This window comes from Podarcis filfolensis (assembly GCF_964270895.1).
Source record: "Podarcis filfolensis genome assembly, chromosome: 12".
NCBI lineage: Eukaryota > Metazoa > Chordata > Lepidosauria > Squamata > Lacertidae > Podarcis > Podarcis filfolensis.
Window position 1 is genome coordinate 37,610,152 of NC_139614.1, and position 26,328 is coordinate 37,636,479.

Below are 26,328 nucleotides of genomic sequence, written 5' to 3' on the forward strand. Positions count from 1 at the left end.
GGCAGTTACAGGTGAGGGGAACCTGCGGCCTTTTGGATGTTGTCGGACTCCAACTTCAATCAAGACCACCCAGCATGGTCAGTGGTCAGGGACCATGGGAACTGCAGTCCATCCCTCTCTTTCGTATTTGTATATCCACTGTTTTTGAGGGCATTTGGCTGGCACACTAGGAATGCCCCAGGGGGTCTCTTTCTCCACACTCTGGCAGTATACTTTTGAAGTCTTGTTGACACCAAAGCTTTCTTGCTAACTGCTGACAACAAAACCCAGCAGGGTTCTTTTTTTTTTGTAGCAAGTAGATATTCAAAATTAACCTTTCAGGCACAAAACACGATACAGGTAGTTAATATTTAGCTCCATGCAGCCTTTGATTCCTTAATATATCTCAAAAGTTGGCTTAAAGCCTTTTTTTAGAAAATGGGGGGAAAAGGAAAGGTTTTCTGAAAAAGGATATTAAGCTTTATCTAATCCTGTCAGCTGGCATTATTCAAGTCATCTGTAAGCAAGGATGAAAATAAACACGTCGAGTTTATGAACCGCGTTCTGTTTGTGGCAGATTTTCAAAGGTTGCTCAATGTTGAACAACGAGGATAGTTATAATAAACCTGGTACATTTACATAATCTTTGTAAGGAACACACGTAATGTCCTTAGTAAGACTGGTAGGCAGATGTGATGGGGGACTGGTGAGAACCTGCTAATTCAGCCTTGCAAGAAATTGCAACCTATGCTCTGTTTGCCAGCACAGCTAATGAAAATATGAAGCAGGTTTATAAAATGGGGGGGGGGTGGTTCACCTGTGGCCCTCCACATCTGGAGACCACAGGTTAGCCACCCCTGGGCCAAATGGAGAGAATTGCTGCGGGTGTAGATTGCATAACAAGCTACAGCCGCTGAAATTCCCTCTTTTAGATCCAGGAAGGCTTGCCTCTTTTAACACTCAACACTGCAAACCTAAACACTGGTTCTGGTACTAACATACTAATCATGTAACAACTGACATAATACTGATGCGCAATAATTCTCACAAACCATTTCTTATACCACCCGGCAACATATAAAAGAAAATCGGTTTGAGTTGTATTTTGCTATTTTAGACAGTACTGGCGACAATGGATGGTAGATAGCTTTTGTTAAATAAATCATGAAGTTATCACGCAGTTCCTTCAATAAGAGAAAAAGACACTGAGATTTTGGTAATAGGACAATTTATTAAAATGTAATTGATTAATCTGTTAAAAGCCAGGTGATTAATTAACTAAAAGTCTTTAATCAGTTACCAGTCCTACTATTAACACAAGAGTAATTTCACTTGCAGTGTAAATTAATTTTAGTGGTTTCCTGCCCAAATTCATCCTGAGGCTTGCCGTTTTGATCACTTTCCCACACAGACCATCTGCCTAATGAAATAAAGTCATCCTGAAGTGATTCAGCGTATAACTAGGCCTGGATTAAAAGAGTCTTGTCCTTGAACAAAAATATTTTATTTTCCCTTTTTTTAAACATCAGTATGTGCATGCAGAATGGGGGAAAATGAAAATAAATTGCTTATCAGCCTTCCAGCACATAAAAAGATTCAAATCATTGACAAATCCCATGATTGACCATTGTCAAAACCAAGGTGCTATTAAAATATTCAGTGCCAAAACAAGACAAATGCATTCAATTTGCCTTCGCCTTTGAAAACAGAAGCTGTGGGAGAGCGGGAGCGGGATATTGATGATGATGTATTTTTTGGGGGGGGGTGTTTAACCCTTCCCTTCTATGCTGTAGTCTCCTCAAAAATGACCCATCCCATGTTGCCATTTGTGCTGGGTGAAAAGCTGTAATTGATGGTAGATTTACTCATGGGGAGAATAGCATGACTGCAGGATGGTTGGAAAGGGTTAACCTCCCTTCCTGCAGACTGAATCCTGCTCATACCACTCTGTGGCTATTATAGCTAATAGAAGGGGGGGGGGGCTCTAGGCATATTAAATGCAATCATGCATTCCACATATTGTCTTTTTTTGGCCCTCTGAAACACAGGATTATATCTAGGCAAAACAATGTTTCTAGCTGCCCCTTTGCTAGAAGCAGCTATTTTGCCAGCTTGAAAAAAGAAAAAAAAGGGGTGGACTGTTGTTTAAATTAAATTGAGTGGACATAAGTACAGTACTTGAAAGAACTGGCTGAAATGGCCTTTATGCAGACTGGCTGCATGTGTTGAATCAAACATTTACTTTTCAAAAGCAGCTTCTCAGTTATCTAGTGACAGTTATGACAATGTTCATGCTGGCTTATGTTGAAGCAAGGTACATAATTGTTTAACAGGTGCAGGAAGGTCTGTTGGGATGGCAGGGAAGAAATCTCCAACTTACTTGGGTGTGAGCACTACAGAATGCAATGGCACTTAGACATGCACCGGAATGAGCTGTGAACACTCTGTGACAGGTGAGGCACCTGTAGTCCTCCAGATTTTATTGGACTGCAACTCCCATCATCACCAACCTGCTGTCAGGGATCAGGGAAGGTGTAGTCCAACAGTATCTGGAGGGCCGCAGACTAGCCAACCCTGGGTTAGCACTTCAGTTTTGCTTCTGCAGAATCCTGGCTTGCTGTGATATACAAACCGGAGACTGTGGTTTATCACAAACCCCATAACCCATGGCTTGGAACTGGCTTGTGTAGAAGCTCATCAGAGCTTGTGGTAAACTGTTATCTCTGGTTAGTATGCCATGACGAGCCAGGATTCTCTGAAAGCGAAACTAAACGCTACCAAATTTCTCCACCTGGCTGTGCAGGTCCACTTCAGGCATGCAGTGCAAATGACAATTTACTATTATGTGTTGACAATGTCTTTTCCTCCAGAATGCGGGGCTAGAATCCTTTTCGGGATATTTATCAGTAGCTCACATGTTCACTGTCAATAATATCCAGTTACTAAAGAGTGTGTATTTAGCTCTGATAGTAGTTGTGGACCCAGCTGTGATTTTGCACCCTTGGTCATGCTGAAACCAAGGTGACTGTTTCTCTTTTCCCTGCCTTTCGTGGAGAAGGTAATTATTAGCATCTTGCTTCTTTTGCTTCTCTCTGGGTTTTGTTATTGCCCTAATCATGCTATCTTTGAATCTCAGTGTTAGTCCAATCTTGGTGTCATAATGGCCTCGTTTTATTTAAAAAGCTTACAAACCTTTCCAGCCAGCTTTGAGAAGTCATCTCCCCCTATGATCTGTGTATCTTGCATAGACTGGTCATTCTGAAAAATAAAAGTAGATCACATTTTACTTGCACTCTAATTTTGACAAATACCTTCATCCCTAATGAGTTGACTGTGAGCTAGTACCCAAAAAGGACCCACAGACCAATCTCAGTGAAACCTATCTCTATAGAACTGATTCATTTATTGTCTGTTATTATACCTCACTCAGGGCAACTAACAACTATCCTTAAAGGTAAAGGGACCCCTGACCATTAGGTCCAGTCGCGGCCGACTCTGGGGTTGCAGCCGGCGTACAGCTTCCGGGTCATGTGGCCAGCATGACTAAGCTGCTTCTGGCGAACCAGAGCAGCACACGGAAACGCCGTTTACCTTCCCACCGGAGCGGGACCTATTTATCTACTTGCACTTTGAAGTGCTTTCGAACTGCTAGGTGGGCAGGAGCTGGGACTGAGCAACAGGAGCTCACCCCGTCGTGGGGATTCGAACCGCCGACCTTCTGATTGGCAAGTCCTAGGCTCTGTGGTTTAACCCACAGCGCCACCTGCGTCCCAACAACTATCCTTAAGACCAGATAAATATACAAAACCATCAATAGAAATAAAGGTTACAATAAATCCATACCAGCAATATACTCTCAGTAGCAGTGTGCAATTAATCACCAAATGCCTGGCAAAATACTTTTTTTTTAAAAGGAGGCACCAAAATACTATGACTGTAGTGGATGGTCTAATCTCAGGGAAACCTTTTTTTTGGGGGGGGGGGAGTTTTCAGGTTACTATTGGAATATTGATTACTATATTATGTAAATCACCCTAGAAGTTTTATTGAACAGAGGACGATAACTGAAATTAATAAGAAGGGTGAGGAAAACAGAACATCTTACTGCTGCAGAAAAAGATGTGAGTTCTTTCTAATGTTTCCATACTAGAAAAAGTCTGTGTCCCCCCTGTCCCCCCCCCCCGGTAAAACCACCAATAAGACATCTGTTTTGGGAACAAGACTCTTCTAGACCTACAGAGTAATTAATAGTTGTAATAAACAAACAAGCAAATGGTCTTTTGTTTACTTAAAAAAAATAAAATGATAAAATCTCTTTCAAAGACTTTGAAGTATACTTCCTTTGCATTTTAACACTCTTGGCTGCGGCAAGAACTCTGCTGCTGGCAAAGAACTACAAAAGTGAATCCAAGAGTCTTTCAAAGCACAGGATTATACTATCCAATAAGAGAAGTTAAGGATTGTATAGCTGTGAACTGGCAGCTACTGGGGAAACTGCTATGTAATTCTTGTGACCATATTTGCAATTCCTGCCAAAGCAGAAGAATATTTCGCCACAATGGAAGGAACAGATGTGCAAATGAAATCAAAGCAAATGCCTGTGTATTACATTAGCTGCCTTTCATAAGTGACATTATATGAGTATATTTAATATGTTGTTGCATATCATCCTTAAGTCCATCAGCGCTGCTTGATACTCTTTTCTTGTGTGATTTCAATGGGTGAAATCCAATGTTGCTGTTCTGCTTGTCTTATAATCCAGTGGAGGCATATGAATAAGAGAAAGAGGTAATTTTCTGCAATTCCCTCTCTCCCCTGAAGCCCTCACCCTACCTTCCATGTTCTCCCCTGAAGCCCCCAACCCTCTGGAGCAGATTTTCATGGAGCTGAGAGGGCTGCAGCAAGAACTGGGGGTGGGGGTGGGGAATGTCTCCCTTTCTCACATGTTAGTGGGCACCTCCACTGGAGCAAAAATAGCAACACTGAATTCTACTCTCTATATTAATATTTTCCCCCCTCTTGAAGGGCCTTTTCAGTGGTGACCCACTGGTTAAAAAATTCCCTCCGCAGTGAACTGAGCCATGCCTCTTCTATGCAAAGCTTTAAGCATACCTTAAAGTGTTCCAAATTGGTTTTTCCTTAAATGTTTTAAATTTGAAACTGCTAATTTCATTTACAGTTGTCTTATGCTATGTTTTTGAACTATTTCTGCTTGTGCTTTAACTCAGTTTCAATATTTTTTTGCCGAGCCTCCCCCATTTTTATTGTTACTGATGCAACAAATACAAACAAAATTTATTAAATTTATAAACAAAAATAAAACAATCTCAGTAGAAACTAAAAAGCTCTTGGATAGATTACATGGATACAATAAAGTTAGTCATCTTAACATCAGTGATAGTTAAATGAGCCGCATTTTCATCTTCCAGGCACTGTATGGATGTTGTTTGGTGATTTCAAATGCATTTTATATTGTGTTATGTAAACTGCCTTGGAGGGCTAAAAATACAATAAATAAAAAGTTTAGCAACCTAAAATTGGGATTTTATTCCATCATATTTAAAGGTCAACTTGGACTCACAACTGTCTTCTAATGGTATCAGTGAGGGAGATTCAATTTACCGCCTCCCTGATGTTCTTGGACTCTATCTCCCATCAGCATAAACAATAGTCCAACACTGATTGGGAGAGCACCACGCTGGCTTCCCTCTGAGCTAGACGGTTCATTCCCATGTTTTTTCAGAACTTTAAAGACGATATTGAAAAAAAGCAGTTCTTATCACCAATTTTGTATTCCAGTTAAATTCAACATATTGCCATGAATCATTATGTACTGCTTTCAAGCCACTTCACAGTATTTTGCTCCACAATTCATCACAGCTCCCTGTGACAAATTGAAGAAATTGCCATCAGGAAACATCTTTTAAATCTGTTCTGAAAACTTTATAGAGGGCAGACATCTAACAATGGCTGACCTATGAAGATGAGTGGAACCCAGGTGATGAAGAGGCAGGAAAGGCATCAAGAGCACCTTAATTTTTATCTGTGCAAACCTTCATCTATGCTCTCTGACGTTGCCAGAACTCAGGAATATCTGAAGGCGCCTTGGATGACTTCACGCTTCCCTCTGAAGATGGTGGATGCATTCACACCATCAAATCCTGGCTTATAAACTGTGATACGCACAACCTACATGCTCCCTTTGCACAAGCAAGTATACGAACCAGGAAGCTTAAGCTACTTCAGCTTCCCGTTACGTCTGAACTGGCAACTAGGGTAAACAGCTTCCAAAGAAGCCAGGATCTGGAAGCCATATTTTATATGTTAACCTTGGTTTTCTGATTCAGACATCATAGGAAGCTATGGTTACCTGTAGCTTCGTGGCTTACACAAACAAAGTGGCTGTGAAGCTCATGCATGTCTTGGCTTACTCAACTGACATTTCATCATGCAAATGTAGCCACCACAGCAAGCTGGCTGGGAAAATGTAGTGAGCTTGAATCCAAGTTTCCAGCAGCAAGTCTCCTGTGTCTTATCATCTATACCATCAACACTCTGGTTCATCAGCAAATTAAACTCTGTGGCTCAGTTATATCCTCTAGATTTCAATACCCGCATGGATACTGTCCGTTGACCCTTCAAACCAATCAAGACGCTACAAGACTTAATAAAACAGCAATATCCCAAGTCATGTGCTCAGTTGGTCCTTGGCAGATGCTGCTAAGTGGACTTGCTCCATCCCTCTCATTTTCCATGCCTTTGTGCTCTACAGCCTGATTCATCATAGACCACACCCTCTGCCTCTGAACCTTAAGTCTGCCTGCCTGGGATCCCCAACTGCAGCCTGTCTGTGAACTTAGCTGAGGCCTCACAGATACAGTCGTACTTGCTAGTCAAACACTTGCTAGTAGAACGTTTTGGCTCCCGAACATCACAAACCCAGAAGTGACTGTTCCGGTTTGTGAATTATTTTTGGAAGCCGAACGTCCGATGGGGATTCCATGGCTTCCAATTGGTTGCAGAAGCTTCCTACAGCCAATCAGAAGCTGTGTGTTGGTTTCCGAAGGTTTTGGAAGTCGAACGGACTTCCCGAACGGATTCTGTTCGACTTCTAAGTTATGACTGTATTCTGCAGGAATGCATCCATGGCAGAGACCTGTGGCAGGGATAAATGCACTGCCTCTCCAGCTGCAATCATGAGAAACATCACCAGAAGCTGGATTGCAGCCTTATCCCCTTATCCTGTACTTTATAAACATCCCAGATAAATGGAATTTCGAAGAACAAACCCAGAAAGCACTGTTTAAAGCTTTCTGTATATGCTCCTTTAAGTGCCGTAGAGAGAAAATCCCAGCATAATACGTTTCTTGAGCCACCTTCTCAAAGCTTCCATAACAGCAGCGACTTTTAGGTTGCCAATTCTTCCAGTATTAGATCATGTCTTTTGAACTGGGTGGGTTAGCCTATTATTACAGTCTTCCTTTTCTTTTCTGGAGGCCAGAGGGATCTTGAATCCATCTGAAGCTACATGTGCAATGAATTGGGTGGTCTCAGGAAAGAGAGGAGTCCCACAAACAGGGCTGCCGATGTGAAAGTTGCACAAAGCAGCACACATCTGCCGGCTTGCAGTAGCTGAGCAGAAAATGGAATCTTTTAAAAACTGTTCTGGCAGAACAAAGGCTAACTTAATAATGGCACAAATGCGGCTGCAATAAATTTCCAGCACTCTGCCTCGTTAAAACTATGGACGGGCCCTTTACTACATCCCTAGTTGCCTATCATCCGAGCTGTTATACTCACCCCCTTCCTCCCTCAGAAGAAACCTGTTGATATGGTGCTCCTAGAAAGTGCAAAAAAAAGTGTGTTGTTTTTTTTTTTAAAAGTACCGGTACATCAGGTTTGGGATGTGTCAACAATATAGATTTTTATAGACCAGGTTTTATTCATCTTCGCTGCATCACAATCAGTCCAAAGCACAGAAGCTGTCAGATACTCTTGGACAAGGCCTAAATTAGAAGAAGGCCATCTCCTTCTTTCCTTGTGAACCTGTCCATCCATTGTATTCAGCACTGCCTTCTTGCATCCATGCCTTCTTGCCTTCAGAGTTGTGGCTGGATGGGACAGGGGGCAGGGCCTTATCAGCTGCTGCACCCATGTCATGGAACTCTCTCCCTAAAGAGATTTGATTGCCCCCCTCCCTTTAAAAGGCAAGCTGAAAAGCCTTTTAACATTTTCACCATTAAAAATTGGTTCGGGCTAAGTTACTGTTGTTGTGATCCTCTTTTGCTCTTGTCTTTAATTATATTTTTTAAACCTAGGGTTGTTGTTTTTTGGTTTTTGATTGTATTAAAAGCTTGTTTGCACAATCCAAAGGTTAACTGTGTCCACTCCACATAAAGTTGTACCTTGGACCCTGAACGCCTTGGTACTCGGATATTTTGGCTCCCAAACGCCACAAACCTGGGAAGTGACTGTTCCAGTTTGCGAACATTCTTTGGAACCCGAACATTAGACGGTGCTTCTGCGGCTTCTGATTGGCTGCAAGAGCTTCATGCAGCCAATTAGAAGCTGTGCTTTGGTTTCCGAACATTTTGGAAGTCAAACGGACTTCTGGAACGGATTCCGTTTGACTTCCAAGGTACGACTGTATTCTGCTGGAGAGCACGTGTTAAGGTTAGTTTGCTTAAAAGCATGGACCGAATGAATTTCTCCAGCACCACTAGTTGTGACTCACATATTAGCCTCCAGTCAATGCTGGAAGAATGACAACAATGTGCCCAGACTTTTGATTGCTCCTTGCAGAAAAGTCTTAAGTGTCCCTAAGCGTGTACACACCTTCCTTTATTTTTAGCATGTTAGGAAGCATTTACAGCAAATTCCGGATGAAACATTTCATGAAAATGGAATTTGTATACTCATCAGGCTTCAAACAGGAAATCTCTTTCCCTTGAACCGGACCCCAAGAAAAGATCTGGCGTAATGGACAATGTGCCATGATTAATAGGTGTTTGTAAAGGATGCAGCCCTTTTTTCCCTGGAATTTTTTTGTTGGACGACTGAGAACACAACAATGAAAGTGCAGCTCCCAGAATGCCCTGGTGGCATCCTAATTTTAACAGAACTCCAGAGCTGTTTTGTCTGAGCTGTGACATTTCGATGGCCTTATCTGTTCTTCAACACTTGAAATAAATAAAGGAATCAAGCAGCAGCAGGGTGCATTTCAATTTGGTTTGTGTTGCTGATTTCACGATAGCCTCCAAAGTTAAGTTATCAATAGCTAAGTGAGTTGGGTTTTTTAATTGTTCTGTTTAAGCATGGAAGATTGTCTAAGGGGGGGAAACTGCAAGCGTGGGTCTTTAAACTGAATGTTTCAAAGTGCATAATGCACTCAAACAATGCATGGAGGGGAAATAGAAGCTGTGGTACAGCAAGAAGTTTCTTTTCAGTAAACCCCGCCCCCCTCCGCTAAAGATGTGAAGCTTCTCCTTTATATTGGCAAGTATTACAAACAACTGTCATAAGGGCTAGTTTATCAAATGGGGGTGGACCCCAGAGCAGGGAGAGAACAAATAACTATGCACACTTGGTTCTTCTCAGCCTTGAAATAGCCAAATTATAGGTTAGGGTGACCCTGTTTTTGTTTCCTCTCCTTTATACCTGATTTTTATTTTTGCGGTGTAAGTCACAGCAAAAAAATGTGATTCATTAAATCTAACAGTAGTAGTAGTAACAAGAACAACATAACAGTACTGCTGGTGCCAGTCTACTCTATTGGCTAATACTGCACTCTTATCAAAATGCTCATCCCAGTGGCAATCCAACGTGCTGCCCATCTATGCATAGATGGAAAGAGTGTTAATAGCAGATTTGCAGAACGAAGGCCTGGCTGATCTTGTGCGGCTTTTCAATCGCAAGCCGAAATTATTTCCATCCTTGATTCTGGGTGACTACAGCTGAATGGCGCTTGCAGATGGCCGGCCGTAACGCTGCACAAGGCGACTGGGCCACTGCAGCCGCAACCAAGTGAGATGTTTTCTAATGATGAGTTCTTTCAGAGCACAGAAACAATGTGATATATTGTGTTTCTCCACTCTGCTGTAGATTAACCTTCCACCCAATGGCGTCACTGCGTGAGCAGTTTCAGCTGGGGTGGGGAAGGAGACAGAAGAAAGACAGTTTTTTAATGCTGTTCAACCACTAGCAGGGAAGATTTAACCTCCAAATTTAATTACATGAATGAAAAGGAGGATGAGCGGGATTATCTGCCAGCTAGAGCAGCTCAGTAACCCTGTGCCGTGAACCATGCACATCTGATAAATCCGAACTCCCTGAAAAGTACAGTTTTCTCAGATGTCTACCAATAAAAACATCTGTCTCGAATGGGGGGGGGATTGAGAGAGAGCCCCCCCCCCGCTTCTTAATTTGCAGCTGAACATGCCTTTCCACTTGATGACAGCTCTATTTTTGCAGCATGATGTGCTCCTATTGATATGGGTTGGCCAAATCAGTTGTTTTTTCTCCTGTTAGGTCAGGGAGGTTTGTGCAAAATGATGCTCGCGACAGCATAAGAGGTTGGACAGTAACACTGAGGTTCACTGAGGGAACCTTCTGGCGGTTCCCTCGCTGCAAGAAGCCAAGTTACAGGGAACCAGGCGGAGGGCCTTCTCGGTAGTGGCACCCGCCCTGTGGAACGCCTTCCCACCAGATGTCAAAGAGAAAAACTACTACTAGACTTCTAGAAGACATCTGAAGGCAGCCCTGTTTAGGGAAGCTTTTAATGTTTAATAGGTTATTGTATTTTAATATTCTTTTGGAAGCTGCCCAGAGTGGCCGGGGAAACCCAGCCAGATGGGCAGGGTATAAATAATAAAATTATTATTATTAATATTATTATTATTATTATTATTATTATTATTATTATTATTTAGCACAAGGAATGCCTAAGGCAGGAGTAGGAAACTTGCGGCCCTTCAGAAGTTGTTGGACTCTGACTCCCATCAGCCCCGCCAACATGGCCAGTGGTCAAAGGCAACGGCAACTCAGCAACAGCTGGAGTGCCACAGGGTTGGAGAAACTTCTTCAGCCCAAGTGCGATCTTCTTTGGGCTGCACAGCAGAGGTGGGGGTGTCACCAGACTCATGTCACTGTCCGGCCTCGCAAGCAAGAGGTACGATCGCAGTTCAAGGACGCACTCCATGCAACTGGAAGAAGGTGCAGAACAAGGCTGGTGAAGGGCGTGGCCTTGGGAGCATGACCTGGGAAGAGTTCTGAGGGCCGTACAGAGAGGCTTGGAGGGCCACATTTAGACTCTGGGCCCAACATTCCTCAACCCCAACCTACAGGATAGGGCAAAATATTCAGATATAGACCATTTGCCTCCTAGGGCAAATGGATAGCAGGTTACCCTCCAGGATAAACATCCATTAACAAACATGCAAATCTGGGTGATTGTCAAGGTATCACTTTTTTTTAAGAGCAGGGAATACTTCTGTCACAGCAGAAAGCAGAAGGTACCATAGTTCCTGTTGTGAATATGCTCCCCCCCCCCCCGCATAGGAACAGAAGCATCGGTAGAGAATAGTAGGAGAATTGTGTACTAATGAAAATGAATATATATTGTTTAAAATTCACACTCTGCGAACATTAGCATACTTGAAATTATTTTGCCGGAAGACTAAAATCATTAAGTTCATGGCTTCCCCTTTCTGGAAATTCATATACTGCAGACAACAGATGGGGGTTATTTTAATCCCACAAATAACTTCTTGAGGGGGGGGGAAGCTAGTGGAAAAACAAAGTAAGCACACAGTTATATTCTGTCACACCCACCCACCAACAGTATCACCACTTTCAGCTTGACCTCAAAGCCCCTTTGCAGAGAGACAAACCTACATTTTACAGTGCAATTCTATGCATATTTACTCAAAAATAAGTCCCAATGAGACCAGTGAGGCTTCATCCCAGGTAAGCATGTAAATGACTGCAGCTTCTGAGGAGAAATGTAGAGAACTGTATTGCTAATGTCACATAAGATGCAAGGCAAAAGATTTATTTTTTTTTGGTTACTGAAAATGCTAACTCTAAGGTTGCTTATAAATACAGTAATTCTTTTAGAAATCGTAAGAACAGCTCTGTTGGATCAAGCTTCTAACAGGAGCCAAGCAGGTGTCTCTGGGAAGTCCACAAAAACAGGGCCTGCAGGAAACGCTTTCTAACACAGAAACTGGTATTCAGTGGCCTGCTGCCCCTGAATAAGGCATTTAATTATCACCACTTATGAATACACAGATATGAATGAGCCTTGGGTGAGTTTGGAAATAAACAACCATCCTACTTGGGGAATTCAGGTACTGGAACCATTTGAGGACTGAAGTGGGGTCAGGTACTGAATCTAATCCTGGCGTAAACCGTCTCAGGGGAATGACGAATGGTGGTAGACAGCAATTAAGATACCTGAGCATAAAGACCTTTTAGTTTACCACAGGTCAACTGGACAGGTGGAGGAGGTGCATCATCATCACATAAGCCATGCATCATCCACATACCCACTGAATCAATAAATATGTAATTGCATCTTTTCAATAGAAAGTTTAAAATGTTGGTACTAGGAACAAGCTAGCAAGTTAGCAATTTTACATTTATATCCCGCCCTACATCCTTTTGTCATACAACCCAAAGCAGTGTTTATGTGGTTCCCAGATGGCACCCCATCAAGGTGCTGGCCAGACCCACATCTGCTTAGCTTCAGACCATACCCTGGGTCAGTTGCAAAAGCCGGGGTTCAAGGAGCAAGTAATGCTTGAGATCTAGGTTTGTGAAGAATGGGCCGTGGACTCCAAAATTATGGAACCAGAACCACGAGGACGGTCAGCAGATGGAGACATGAATACTACAAAGTGCATTTGTTCTCTGAAAGCATGAGGCCCTCTGCCTTCTGACCACACTCTTCAAGGTCTCTTTCCATTCCTGGACATCTGAAGGCTCTGCTATCCCAACTCAAACTAGTTCAGTGTTTAATCACAAGAACCACTTATGGATGAGGCACATGAAAGAACGTGGAATTGGATATGTCGTGCTGAAATATGCCTCCTTGCTACTGCCACATTCTTGAACTAGACTGAATAGGCTCTTTCTGGCTTATGCCTTGCAAGGCGGGGTCCCCATCTGATCTATTTTAAATAACAAGGCCTGAGAGATGCCAGCAGAGGATGTCATAAAATTCCTTGGGAGAAATTATAATGCTTCTGGGCTTGCTCCAATTAACAATGTTCCTTTTCCAGAGCTAAATGAAAGGAAATGCTCTCTAAGCATTGTCATTCATATTGGAACAAAACCAAACAAACAAACACTATATACTTTGGAAAACTGTTTCTTTACTTAGTCTGTTCTATGAGCATTTGGATCCTTAAGATATACCAGTTGCTGGAAACGACAGGAGGGGAGAATACCCTTGTTTTCAGGTCCTGCTTGCAGGTTTCCCAAAGGCCTCTGGTTGGCCACTCCGAGAGCAGAATGCTGGACTAAATGGGCCCATTGTCCTGATTCATTTGCATGATGGATGCTGAGATCAAGAAGCAGGTATCTGACTATATTTGGATACAAGTGGGTGCCATTTTGAATCAAGATGGCAGGCTGAACCTTCTAAAACTGCAGTGATTTTAACCACTGGTTTCAGAACTACCTTGATTTTTTTCCTCCTTCTTCTTAGAATTCCCAAGCAACACTTTCACTAGTTAATATTTACGGCTGCATGAACATATTGGGATCCTCTGAAACGTCCTCTGGGTCTTGCATTCCCAAAGGGATTGCTGCTATTCCTTCAGTGAGATAGCTATAGGCTATAGGCAGGGTTACGTGTGTTAAAATTAGAGCATCTACACCAAGGGGACTTTATTCTTATTGTTTGAATGTATATCCTGCTCATCCTCCCACAGGGTGGCAAAAGGAACTTGTACCATGGGAACAAACTATAAAGAAAAATGGGATCCTATGGCCTGTGAGCCAACCACCCCATTTGAAAGGGTACTAGAATGAAGGCCTGGTCTACATATACACTGAAATGTATTAAGCATATTTATTCTGATTCTTCTAAGATGGGGGAGGGACTTTATGCAGAACACTGAATTCTCACTCTCCAATGAAACCTGTAGGAACACTCCCACAAACATTCTAGCACACTTTTGCAGTTGTACAGCTTAGTGTGGGGTTAAGCAAACATTAGTGCACACCAGATGTTGTTGGGACTCCAACTTCCATCAGCCCTAGCCAACACGGGCAATGGTCAGGGATGATGGGACTTGTATTCCAACAACTTCAGAAGAGCATCATGTTGGGTTACCCCAGGCTTAGCAGCTTCCTGTTTTTAAATGGAAAACTAAGAATCTCAGGATGCTGAATGCTCTTTGCCTAATACGTAATACACACAGCCCGAAATACAGAATCATGGGCTTAGAATGGCTCATGCTTTTCTCCTGCCATATTGCAGCACTTGTGGAAACTGATAAACTGAGAGTCTAATTAGAAAACCATGCCCATTGCATATTTTGGTCTAGCCAGCTGTAGCTGAAATCCAATATGGCAGTAACAACTTGGTCAAGAACCACCTCGCGTATCTTCCTGATCCACCTGTGGATGTAGATTCACTGGTTGAAGACCTAAGTGAGCTGAACAAGTGCTTGTGTTTATCCCAAGGACCTGACTTCACAAAAGTCTTCCTGATTTGTTAAACCACAGTTTGCCATAGCACCCAAACTAGGAAACTGTGGTTTAAGCACACCCAACAAACCAGAGTTGCAAGCAGTGGTTAAAAAGAAAACGGGAAAAAAACCCACACACATGAATAACAAGTGCAGTTTGGACCCCATCCTCCCCTCCATTAAAAAAAAAAATCAAATCCATGCATTTCCCTCAAACCGCAGGGCACCCCTCAGTTCTTCCCCATCACTAACAGTAACCTTGCCCAATTCAAAAATTCCCAATATGTTATAATAATAGTCTTGTTTGGCTCTTCTTACTAAGGCTGAAACAGCTCCTACCAAAACTGAGAAAAGGAAGGTTTCCTTGCCAAGAACCCCTTGCCAAGGCTTGTACTGCAGGGCCAAATTCTGCGCTAACTGGCTTCTTATACTTGGCCCTCCCACCCATTTAAAAAAACTCATCTTAAATTAGTGCAAACATTGGCTTCAGGGGTGATGGGAATTCACTCCACCAGGCAGGCGCCAATATGTAATTAATCCACGACCGCATACTGTGAATGAAGACAATACAAATCACCACTTTGACCGCAGATATGAAAGCACAGGGAACAGAATGCTTGACCTCGGCTTCTTCCAAGGAAAAGCCTTTAACCAACTGAAATAGTGGAGATTCTCCTGTAACCCACAGAGCAGGGTGAAAAACACACACCCATGTGTGCGTTTTCCTACAAGGAGTCATGAGTTCAATTTTCCATGCCAATTAGGTATAGATAACTGGCAAAATGCACTGAGCATACTGACTGAATGCCACTAAAGGTTAGCAAGCCATTTAAGTTTTTCTTTTTCCTACTGGCCACGAATTAAGTGGTTTCCATAAGCTGCATTTTAGAAAATTTGCTGCCGATCTGCTTTTAGTGCGGTTATTTCGCTTGGGAAACGTCCTTCAGCCTGAAAAGAGCACACACTTACTCCCATTATAAATGAAACACTGAAACTCGTCTAAATTAGCAGTGGAACATCTAGCAGTAATCAAGTGTCCCTTTGGATTGTGCTTCCGTGCCAGGAAACCACAATGGATGGTCTCCCGGTAGGAAGTCATTACTTCATTCATAGCTGCAGCATCTGATTCCTCATAATGCCAAAAGTACAAAAACAACAATAACCAACAACCAAAACCAAGCACAGCAACAAACCCCAGCAGCCTGAGCCTATAAATATTTATTCCAAAGTAGGTGGGGATGCTGGGTGGACAAGGACCCTAGAGCCAGAGCGGCCAAAATAAGGGCCAAAGGGTAGGAAGCAGGGTGAGAAGTGAATAATAAAAAGGGAATTACAAACAGAACAGAGAAGCGTATTAAAGAAAGAGTTGGAAATGGGGAAAGTGGAGCATGGGGACTGGCGGTGGGGGAGGGTAGACACAACACAGGCAAGACCAAGGGACAGGAGGACTGTGTACCATTGGCAAGAAGTGTGGAGACAAAGGACCTTTGTAGGTTTGGTGACTGAGAGCCAGAGAGGGAGCTCAGAGGAAGGGCAGGATTACATATATTGACTTGAGCTCATCACTTTTGAAAAAGAAAACTTGATCTGCAAAGTTCTAGTGTAGCCCACAAATTTATTAGAACTTTAAAAATGGCCGAGTGTCTTATAAGTCTACAGCACGGAGAGCCAACATGGTGCCCTCCAGATGTTGTCAAACTGCAACTCCCATCAGCCAATCATCATGGATGAAGGGTGCTGCAGTCCAGCCACATCTGGAAACCACGACCTTGGCTACCCCGATCTCAGTTTACCAAAACCTGAACTATTAGCTGAATGTAATCAGATTCCCTAAAAGGTTCAGGCACAAAGCCCGTATTGTTGTATGTTTTTCTCAAGTGTTTTCAGGCATGGATCCTTCTGTCTGAGACAACATACCGCCGAGAATGAAAAACTGTAAAATAAATTGCAAATAATGGAATGTAGGAAAAAACCCCAAACATATAATATCAATGTATTTGGTTGTGTGCACGTATCAATGCACCCATTGTGTATCTTGGTTGTTATTCAGTAGGGAGGTCACATTTTTAAAATTAGTTATGTTCTGGATACCATAAATAATTGTGATGAGTTTCAAAGGATTAAGCAAGCTAGCTCAAACCACATATCTCCTACACTTTCTACCACATGATTTAGACATCAGCAAAACAACTTTCTTTTGAAGATTTCCTATAAACACAGGAATGAACAAAGAGTTACTTTATTGATAACAGAAGTTTAAAATGCCATTTTCAAAGCTGAAACACATATTCGACAGTCACTACTAAAAATATTCTTCTAGGAGACCATATAACATTTTTTTTTTCAAATTGCCTGCATCCCTTCTGTAGAAATACAGTGAAAATTTATTTAAAATACCAATCACATTTAGCAACTTTTAGACGAGGGCTTCTCTCTAATATTTTTTTAAATATGTAACAATGAGGGACCTGGAGCCCTCCAGATCTTCTTAAACTCCAACTCCCATCAGCCCCAGCCAGGATAGCAAATGGTCAGGGATGATAGAAGTTGTAGTCCAACAACATTTGGGCAGCTACAGGTTCTTCATCTCTGCCTTAGTTGGTGAGAGACTGGCTGCATTCAGTCATGTGTCCCAGAATGAAATGCAGAAGTCTTCAATAAACCATAGAGGTTACCAGGTTTTGGAAACAAGCCCAGATCGTCACCTAACTTCAAACCATGGTTTAAAATCCTGACTCGTTCTGAAGCCTAAACCACAGTGGCCTGTTTGGTCCAGACAGGAAAACTATGGTTAACTGAAAACTCTGGCAATTTGTTCAGGGCTGCTGAGAAGAAGGGGTGGGGTGGGGAGGGCTGCATGATCAGGAAAAGGCTTGTGTATATTGGGCTTATTAAGCAAATTATTCCCAAGCCCCACTGAAAGAAGTAAGAATGCAAGTGTCTTCTGGATCAAGAAGTAAGAATGCAAGTGTCTACTGGATCAAGCCCAGTAGCCTGTTCTTACGGTGGTCAGTCAGATGGCTATGAGAAGCCTGCAAACAAGACCTGAGTGCAACAACACTCTTCCCCTGTTGTGGTTTCCAGCAACTACTATCAGAACCATAGTGCCCCTTACAGTTTTAATGTAATTTTAATCTTTTGTTGGAAGCCGCCCAGAGTGGCTGGGGAAACCCAGCCAGATGGGCAGGGTATGTATAAATATATTATTATTATTATTATTATTATTATTATTATTATTATTATTATTATTATTACAGTGGAGGCAGAACATAGCCATTGGGGTCAGCAGCCAAACAGGAGCTGCACAAGAGCTGTAGTGAGTTCTTGTGCAAACTCCCATTCAGTTCAATGGAGCTTGCGAGGAAGTTGCAGCTGACTGGAAGCTGCAAAGAAAGCCCTGGTTTCACCAAGTCTCAGGCCGAGTCCCTGAGTATAAACGAGCGAGAAATCCACGATGATGCTTGAGGATGGAACTGCAACGAGTATTTCCCGGTTTTGATTTCGAGTTTTCACCTTGCAGTACTAGCTGTGTAGACGTTTTCTCTCAAAACTTTTATATTGTATATTCTGTGGTTCTTCCTCCTTCCCGGGCGATTCTAGCCCACCAGGGATCACACAGTGAATGAGGAAAATGTCACAATCTACGTAACCAATCAGATTTAGCTATATAAAGATGTCACTGAGGGCAAGTGAAGGCACTTGAGATTAAAAACAATACAAGCCTGGCACCGGAGCCATAGCATCACAATACAGAGCTAGGTCAAATAGATACACATAATGATCGCCCCCTTCCCTCGTCTTCTCACCGTGGGCCACACTGAAAGGTGGGGGTGAAGAAAGGCAGGAGAATATATGGTTTGTCTGATCATATTTTCAAAAATCAATTTTAAAAAATAGGCAAAGAAAGTGGAGGGTTTCACAAATGAACATGAAAAAAGGAGTGCTGAAAATCTTTTCAAGGGTTATGGGCTTTGGGGGGGGGGTGTTTTTCAACTGAAATCCTTTGCAAAAACCACCACCATCCACGAGCAGTTTTGGCTCTAGCTGGAATTTTTATATACTTGTGAAGGCAGATGGAACCTCCATTGGCTCAAGAGGTACCTGCCATCCAAAAAGACTCCATTTGCATGCGCACAAAGACATTATATTCAAACTGCCTGCCCCCCTGCACGGCTTTTGAAACTGTCCAGCGCTTGCCTTTGTGTCCGGTATTGAGAAAGCAGGAAAAAGCCTGGCCGAGTTGTGTTGTTCTGATGTGTGTTGCACTGTCAGGCTGTGTTGGTAAGGTAGCAAGCATTGGCAGTTGCCAAAAACCTCTCCTTGCACACAAGAAGAAAAAAGAAGGGGGAGGCTGCACTAAAACTTTGTAGCGTATTTCCTAAGTGGTTAAATCCAGATTATCTCCCCCACCCCACTTCCATTGACCATTGTCTACGATGAACTAACCTGTTAGCCATGAATGCTGAACGTGGAGCAAGAAAAGACATCAGAATCCCACCAGTGTTTACAAGACTTGGACATGGCTCTCCGAGACAAACAGTTGGAGACAGAAGAGAGCACAGCTGCATGGAAAGGGAACAGAAAGCAGCAGGACTCCCTTAAGGAAAAGAGAGAGAGAAAGAGAGAGAGAGAGAAACAGGAAATGGTTAGTAAGGGGGAAGCTGGAAGAGAATGGTGGGGTTGGGGAGTAAATGCGTTCAAGGAAAACCACTATCTGGCCACAGAAAGCGAATTAGATAAAAATAAAACTGAGATGTTAAAATGGAAAAACAGAGCAAGGAAAGCAAGGAGGTTTGATCCCACACAGAAAAATAATGAAAAGCAACTGAAAGGGATACAGTGGTACCTCAGGTTACATACGCTTCAGGTTACATACGCTTCAAGTTACATACTCTGCTAACCCAGAAATATTACCTCAGGTTAAGAACTTTGCTTCAGGATGAGAACAGAAATTGTGTTCCAGTGGTGTGGCAGCAGCGGGAGGCCCCATTAGCTGAAGTGGTGTGTCAGGTTAAGAACAGTTCCAGGTTAAGAATGGACCTCCAGAACGAATTAAGTACTTAACCCGAGGTACCACTGTATTCATAACCAGGCTGATACCAGCATTGGTTCTGGTTGATATAAATGTGTCTGCACGAATATTGGTGCAGAAACTAAACGCAGCCCTCCACCACCCTGGGGTTGGCAGCGGAATGGGATGTATTCTTGGAGCGTGCAAGATTGCTATCTCCTGCCCAGTCTTGGGGTGAAGGGCTGGATTTATGAGGTGACCCAGGTGACTCCTGAAGAGATAAGAGGAAGAATCTGTCTCCAGCTATCTAGTTAGCCAGTTGTCTCATTAACCATACAAACCATGAGCCTGGATTTTGAATGAAACACTAAGCCAAACTGTGATATAGCACTCTGCAGTGCAGCAGCACCAGGGAAAGAACGGCCATGATTTTGACAGCAAGTTCCTCCTTCGCACTTAGCCATGGTTTGACTTGGAGTTAGATGTGAACTGAAAGATCTACATTGGCTCCCAGTACGTTTCCGAGCACAATTCAAAGTGTTGGTCCTGACCTTTAAAGCCCTAAACGGCCTCGGCCCAGTATACCTGAAGGAGTGTCTCCACCCACATCGTTCTGCCTTAGGTCCAGCTCTGAGGGCCTTCTGGCAGTTACCTCACTGCGAGAAGTGAGGTTACAGGGAACCAGGTTTTAGGGCCTTCTCGGTGGTGGCATCTGCCCTGTGGAACACCCTCCCATCAGATGTCAAGGAAATAAACAACTACCTGACTTTTAGAAGACATCTGAAGGCAGCCCTGTTTAGGAAAGCTTTTAATATTTGATGTTTTATCGTGTTTTTATTATTCTGTTGGGAGCTGCCCAGAGTGGCAGGGGAAACCGAGCCATGGGCAGGGTAATAATATTAATATTAATATTTTTACTGGGACAGTGAGTGTGTGTGTGTGTGTGTGTGTAAACAACTGGAATCAGATTCATAGGTGCAACTTTCTAACCCTATTATGACAGAGATAAACATAAGAAGAGGCTACTGGAAGAGGTCAATACCCCATCTAGTCCAGAATGCTGTTCTCACAGTGCCCAACCAGATGCTTGTGGGAAGCCTGAAACCAAGACCTGAGCACAAGAGCATTCTCCCCGACTGCAGTTTCCTGAAACTGGCATTTAGGAGCATCCTGGCTAGAAGCCACTGATCATAGCTGTCAACTTTTCCCTTTTCTTGCGAGGAATCCTATTCGGAATAAGGGAATTTCCTTAAAAAGGGGGAAAAGTTGACAGCTATGCCACTGATAGTCTTTACCACCACAAATTTGTCCAATCCTCTTTTAAAGCCATGCACATTGGTAGCCATCACTGTCTCCTGTGGGAGCAAATCCCATAGTTTAACTATGCACTGGGTGAGTAAATGTACCCTTTTTTTGGCCTGTTCTTAATCTCTCGACATTCAGCTTCCATTGGGTGTCCATGCATTCCAGTGTTATGAGAGAAAAAAATTTCTCCAGCCACTTTCTCTCTATCGTGCATAATCTTACGCTCTTTTATCATGTCACCCCTTACTTGCCTTTCCCCTAAACTGAAAAAGGCCCAAATGCCGCAACCTTTCCTCTTAGAGGACTTGCTCCATCCTCTTGATCATTTGGGTTACCCTCTTCTGAACCTTTCCCAACTTTACCATTTCTCTTTTTATGAGGTGAGGTAGCCAGAATGGTACACAGCATTCCAAATGTGGCTGCACCCCATAACAGCATTAATGATGTCAGGAATTTTATTCTCAGTTCCTTTCAATATGATCCCTCAGCATAGAATCTGCCCTTTTTTTCACAGCTACTGCATGGTGCATTGACATCTCCACTGACCTATTTGCTACAGCTCCAAAGTCTTGCTCCTAGTCAATCGCTGCCAGTTAACACCTCATGAATGTACCGTATATGTGAATTTAATATTTTTTGACATGCATCACTTTACACTTGTTTACAATGAATTGTGTTTGCTATTTTAAAGCCCATTCACCATTTGGAGAGGTCCTTTCAGAGCTCTTCAGAATCCTTTTCCTTTTCTTTTAACAACCCTGAACAACTTAGTATCATCAGCAAACTTGTTCACATCACTGCTTAAAAAGCGCAGGTCCGAATACAGATCTTGCTCACCTCTTCTTCCCTTTGGCAAATGGCTGTACAGTGGTACCTCTGGTTGCAAACGGGATCTGTTCCGTTCGCAACATGAGCAGAACACAACTTGCATCTGCGTGTGCGCGGGTTGCAATTCGCCGCTTCTGCGCATGACGTCATTTTGAGTGTCTGCGCATGTGCGAGCGACGAAACCCGAAAGTAACCCTTTCCGGTACTTCCGGGCCACCGCGGGATGCAACCTGAAAAGATTTAACCTGAAGCAAACGTAACAAGAGGTATGACTGTACTGTTGAAATGGCCTGGCCTATTTATTCTGAATGTTTGCATGTGATGCCAATAAAGATTTGATGATGGTGATGATGATGATGATGATGATGATGATGATGATGATGAATACAGATCCTTGGGAGGAGGGGAGGAAACACTTCATTTTCTGAGCTCCATACTACTCTTTGCTCCCTGCTAACTTAACTAGTTCCTGATCCACAAGAACTGTGGATGGAAATTGCATGATTGGAAATTGTGCACAGTCATGAAATGGACTATGAATCCAATAAAAAACAAGACATCCAAAAACCTGAACAAAGAGAGGGGGCTGTTGGGGATGTTCCTTGCATTTGGTCTGGGGCCAGCCCTGTGGGTGGGATGCTTCTACCTTCCTGTTCCTTCTATTATAAGGATTCATGACAAAAACAAATAGTTCGCTGTAAAAAATGGCAAAGATCCAAAAGTGCTGCTCTGGTTTGCCCAAGGGGCTTGTGCTAGCACGGTAGAATTGCTCGCATTGTTTCTCCAAACATCTGTGAAACCACATGTCATATCACAAACTGCTTTAGAAACTCCTCCCTGTTCCTTAGCCATTTGCTACTGGGTGTGTGGATGGTGATGTGTAAGAGAAACAAGTGTCCGATCTCAATCCCACCTCCACCACCTGGGCTCATGGACCCAGTTCCACGCTTTTTTGCTTGAGTCTTGCTTCAAACCTAAGCCACATCTATGCTGTGATCTTAAATAGGCTTAAACAGAACTAATTGACCCAAGGGACTCTGGGGATAGTTTTTTCCCCTTTCTCTCTCTATAAATAATAATTATTATTATTAAAAATGGAACTTTGTGTTGGCTGGTTCAGTTTCACTGAGAGAGAAGGAATAATGGATGCAATAAAGCTGTGGTGGAGTAAATTATTTAGGATCCTTAAAAAATCAACCAGATCTTAAGTTGAGTGTGTCATCTCCCAAATTCCTGTTCTGTTCACGAAAGGAGAAAAGTTAATTCATTACATTACATCAGTTTATTCATTGAAGCCTGCAACAGCAAAAACTGGGAAGGTTGGGCTTTGATGCCTGCCTTTAAAAAAAATAAAAATCCATGTATACAAACTGTAATCAGACCACATTCAACTCACGAGGGGTTTTTTTTTCTTTAAGTAAGCAAAATCATTACTTACCAGGTAACTTTTCAGTCTGACAAAGTCAACTTTCATGGAGATGAACCTTTCTGAATTTCTACTGAGGTTCTTAATATGCTCCACAAGGTCAGCACAGAATTTGTAGCCACCTTTAAGTACACAGAGAACTACAATGTCATTGTATCCAATGTCTTGCATGATATCTTTGGCCAAACATTCTGTCCTAAAGCAAAAAATTAAGGATAAATATATGGTAAGACTTGGGATTTTTCAATGCAAGTATATTCTATGGCGCAATTCAAAAATAGTAAAGTTCAAGGTCTCATTTCAGGATTCAACTTCAGGATCAGTTGCACCAGAATGTGGGTGGAGATGGGCGTCTGAATGTGTATCCCATTTAAAGTAATTTGGTGCAGATAGACTACATTTGTATTCAAATGAGCATCGCCACCCAAATTCTGGTGGAACTGGATTTTTTTAATGCACAAATATTAGCAGCATATCAAGGCACATGTAAGAAAAAAACACAAGTTCCATGTGTGCAGGACAAGCAAAATAGCCAGAAAGCCTAGCCACAAAGTTCCTGGGATCTTCTGTACTTATTTTATTTATTGCTGAATTTATATGACTTCCCTTCGGTGTAAACACACACACACACAAAACACACACAAAATTAATTAAAATATACTGGAAACCATAGAATGTAGCACAACACTTTCCATCCAAACCAACCAGTTCGGAGTAGAAAATAAAACACAACTCAACCCAACCACTGGAAGACCAGGTTTACAACACTGTCTCTTTAAACGCAAGTTGCTTCAATAAGACCTGGGTGAATGAAGAGGTCTGCACTTGGGCACCAAAAGGAGACCATAGGGATGGCATCAGGTGAGCCACTCTGGGGTAACTATTTCACGATAGGGGTGGCACCACAAATACGTCCTTCTCTCTAGTTGCAAACCCCACTCAGCACATAGAGGAGGGTCTCTACAGAGGATCTGAAGGTCCAGGTAGACATAACCCAGGTGAAGGCTATCTTTCCGGTGTCCTGATCCAAAAGATCTAGAACTCAGTAGAATGCTCACACATATTTCACACACAGGCAATCATTTCACGGAGGGTGTGTGGCGATTTCTTGGCAGCTTGTTAATTTTTTTTGCTGCGGAAATTACAATTGCTCACTCACAGTTGAAGTTCTTTTTCCACACCTGTTAATTCAGGCATTTAAAATATGTTGATTACCCAGTAAGGGGATTAGTGACCTCTGGTTGCTGTTATTTTTATTCAGAAGGAGGTGCTGAATTGTCTTTTAAGATCTCCTCATTTTCCTAACCCTTTTGCTATTCTGAGGACTACAATGTGCACCTTGAATGATTTCCAGTGACATTCTAGCCCTGAAGCTATTTCAGCTTTAGCATTCAAAACATCTCGGAAATTAAGTATTTGAACTTTATTCTAGGTGACAGCTTAGCAGTTAACAATCCCCAGCTACGAATAACAAAGATATAATTTGCCAGAACTTCTCATTAAAGCTCGTATTTATATTTAAAGGTAGCTGGCTAGAGTGTTGGGTATGGATGTGGAAAATGCAGGTACAAATCCATATTCAGCTATAAAACTCAGCTATATGCCTTTGGAATATAACAGTCTCTCTGAACAGCCAACTTCACAGGCCTGTTGCATGGGTATAATTGCTGTTCTTCCTTGGACGAAGAAGAAAATACAGATTAAATTACATAAATTTATTTATTTATTTTCTATTCCACATTTCCTCCAAGGAGCTCAAGGCAGCATATATGCCCCCACTGCACCCCAACATTTTATCCTCACAACAATCCAGCTTAGAGACAGTGACTGGTGATGTGCCATTCAGTGTACTGAATGGCTGAATGTCTTCCTGTCCCTAGTCCTACATTCTGTCCCCTAAACCATCTTTGAAGAAGTCTCAATTAAGAACTTAAGAACTTATCAAGCTGAGTGCTGAAAGGGTGAAAAATGAAAGTGGGCAAGCCACTCTAAACCATGGTTTGCCTGTTGTACATCTGGAAGCTCCAACCATGGTTAGCACAGGCCACATAATAGCCATAACATCTGAATGTTAGCTTGATGCAGAATAGTAACGGTCTCATTAAGAAGGGTTACATTTCTTTTTCAAGGGGGACTCAAGGGTACACAGTACCAGCACCTTTCTCTCTTTTGGTTAAAAAATGTGACACTAACTGTAACAATGTCATGGTGAGTACTGGCACCTATTTTTCTAGGAAAAAAGCACTGGTTACAGGTATCTAGTATAAACAAGTCACAACTTGTACTTATTAAGAACAGGAAATGAGAAAAACTTGGAAGCCTAATTTTGGCATAAAGTAGTATATAAATAAAACAAGATGTATATGAATAGATGAAATAATAAAAGAACCAAGACTTAAAAAGCTGTACCCATCCATGCAATACCAGGAAAGTACCCTGTCTTTACCAGAGCTGCATAAATGTGTCACTGAGTCCACCTTCTTGAATGGGTATTCAGCATCTCCACCCTAAATAGTTATGTGGAAACACATCTCCCCAATTTCAACTGAGCTTACATACCAGTAACTGCGGTAACCATGGTGCAGTTGTGGCCTACTCCCAGCCTGTCTGTTTAAACACTTCCAGGTTGCTCAGCTTCCATTTCCTAGCAGTTGGCAGACCAGGTAACTCTGGCCAAGCCCACGATACACAAGCTGAAGGAAGCCTGTCATCTTGCAGGCAAAATTTGGCAATAATTATTCCTTTGAATGTTGGCTTTAGTCCATTGTCTCTCACTGTCCTCCTGACCAGCCATGATACTACTCATGAGGAGACCAGAAGCTTGTTTGTAAATAGTTGCATTGGGTTACACAAACATGGAATGTTTCTTCAGCGTATTCCATATGCCCTCCTGCTTTCTCCTTTTGGCTCCCTTATGCCTGGTTTTTAATAAATCCTCTTAAAATTAGCTGCCAGGGGGCGATGTGCATTTGCGACTGCACCATGCCTAGATGTCTTTTATTCTATGCTGCTCATTCACGCTGAGGGGGAATTGGAGGAAAGCAAGAAGGCCCTGCTCCCTTAGGGGCAGGTGTGGGGCTGGA

General features: G+C 42.5%; 1 protein-coding gene across 2 annotated transcripts in view; it reads right to left on the reverse strand.

Annotated features, from left to right (window-relative positions):
- The window catches only part of PRTFDC1 (phosphoribosyl transferase domain containing 1), a 52,400-nt gene that overhangs the window by 20,346 nt on the left and 5,726 nt on the right, over positions 1-26,328 (reverse strand). For both annotated transcript variants that reach the window (XM_083580024.1, XM_083580023.1), the window contains exons 3-4: positions 23,258-23,441; positions 3,172-3,237 (exon numbers count right to left, since the gene is read on the reverse strand). In XM_083580024.1, the coding sequence (XP_083436150.1) occupies positions 3,172-3,237; positions 23,258-23,441 (250 nt within the window). The remainder of the gene's footprint in view (positions 1-3,171; positions 3,238-23,257; positions 23,442-26,328) is intronic.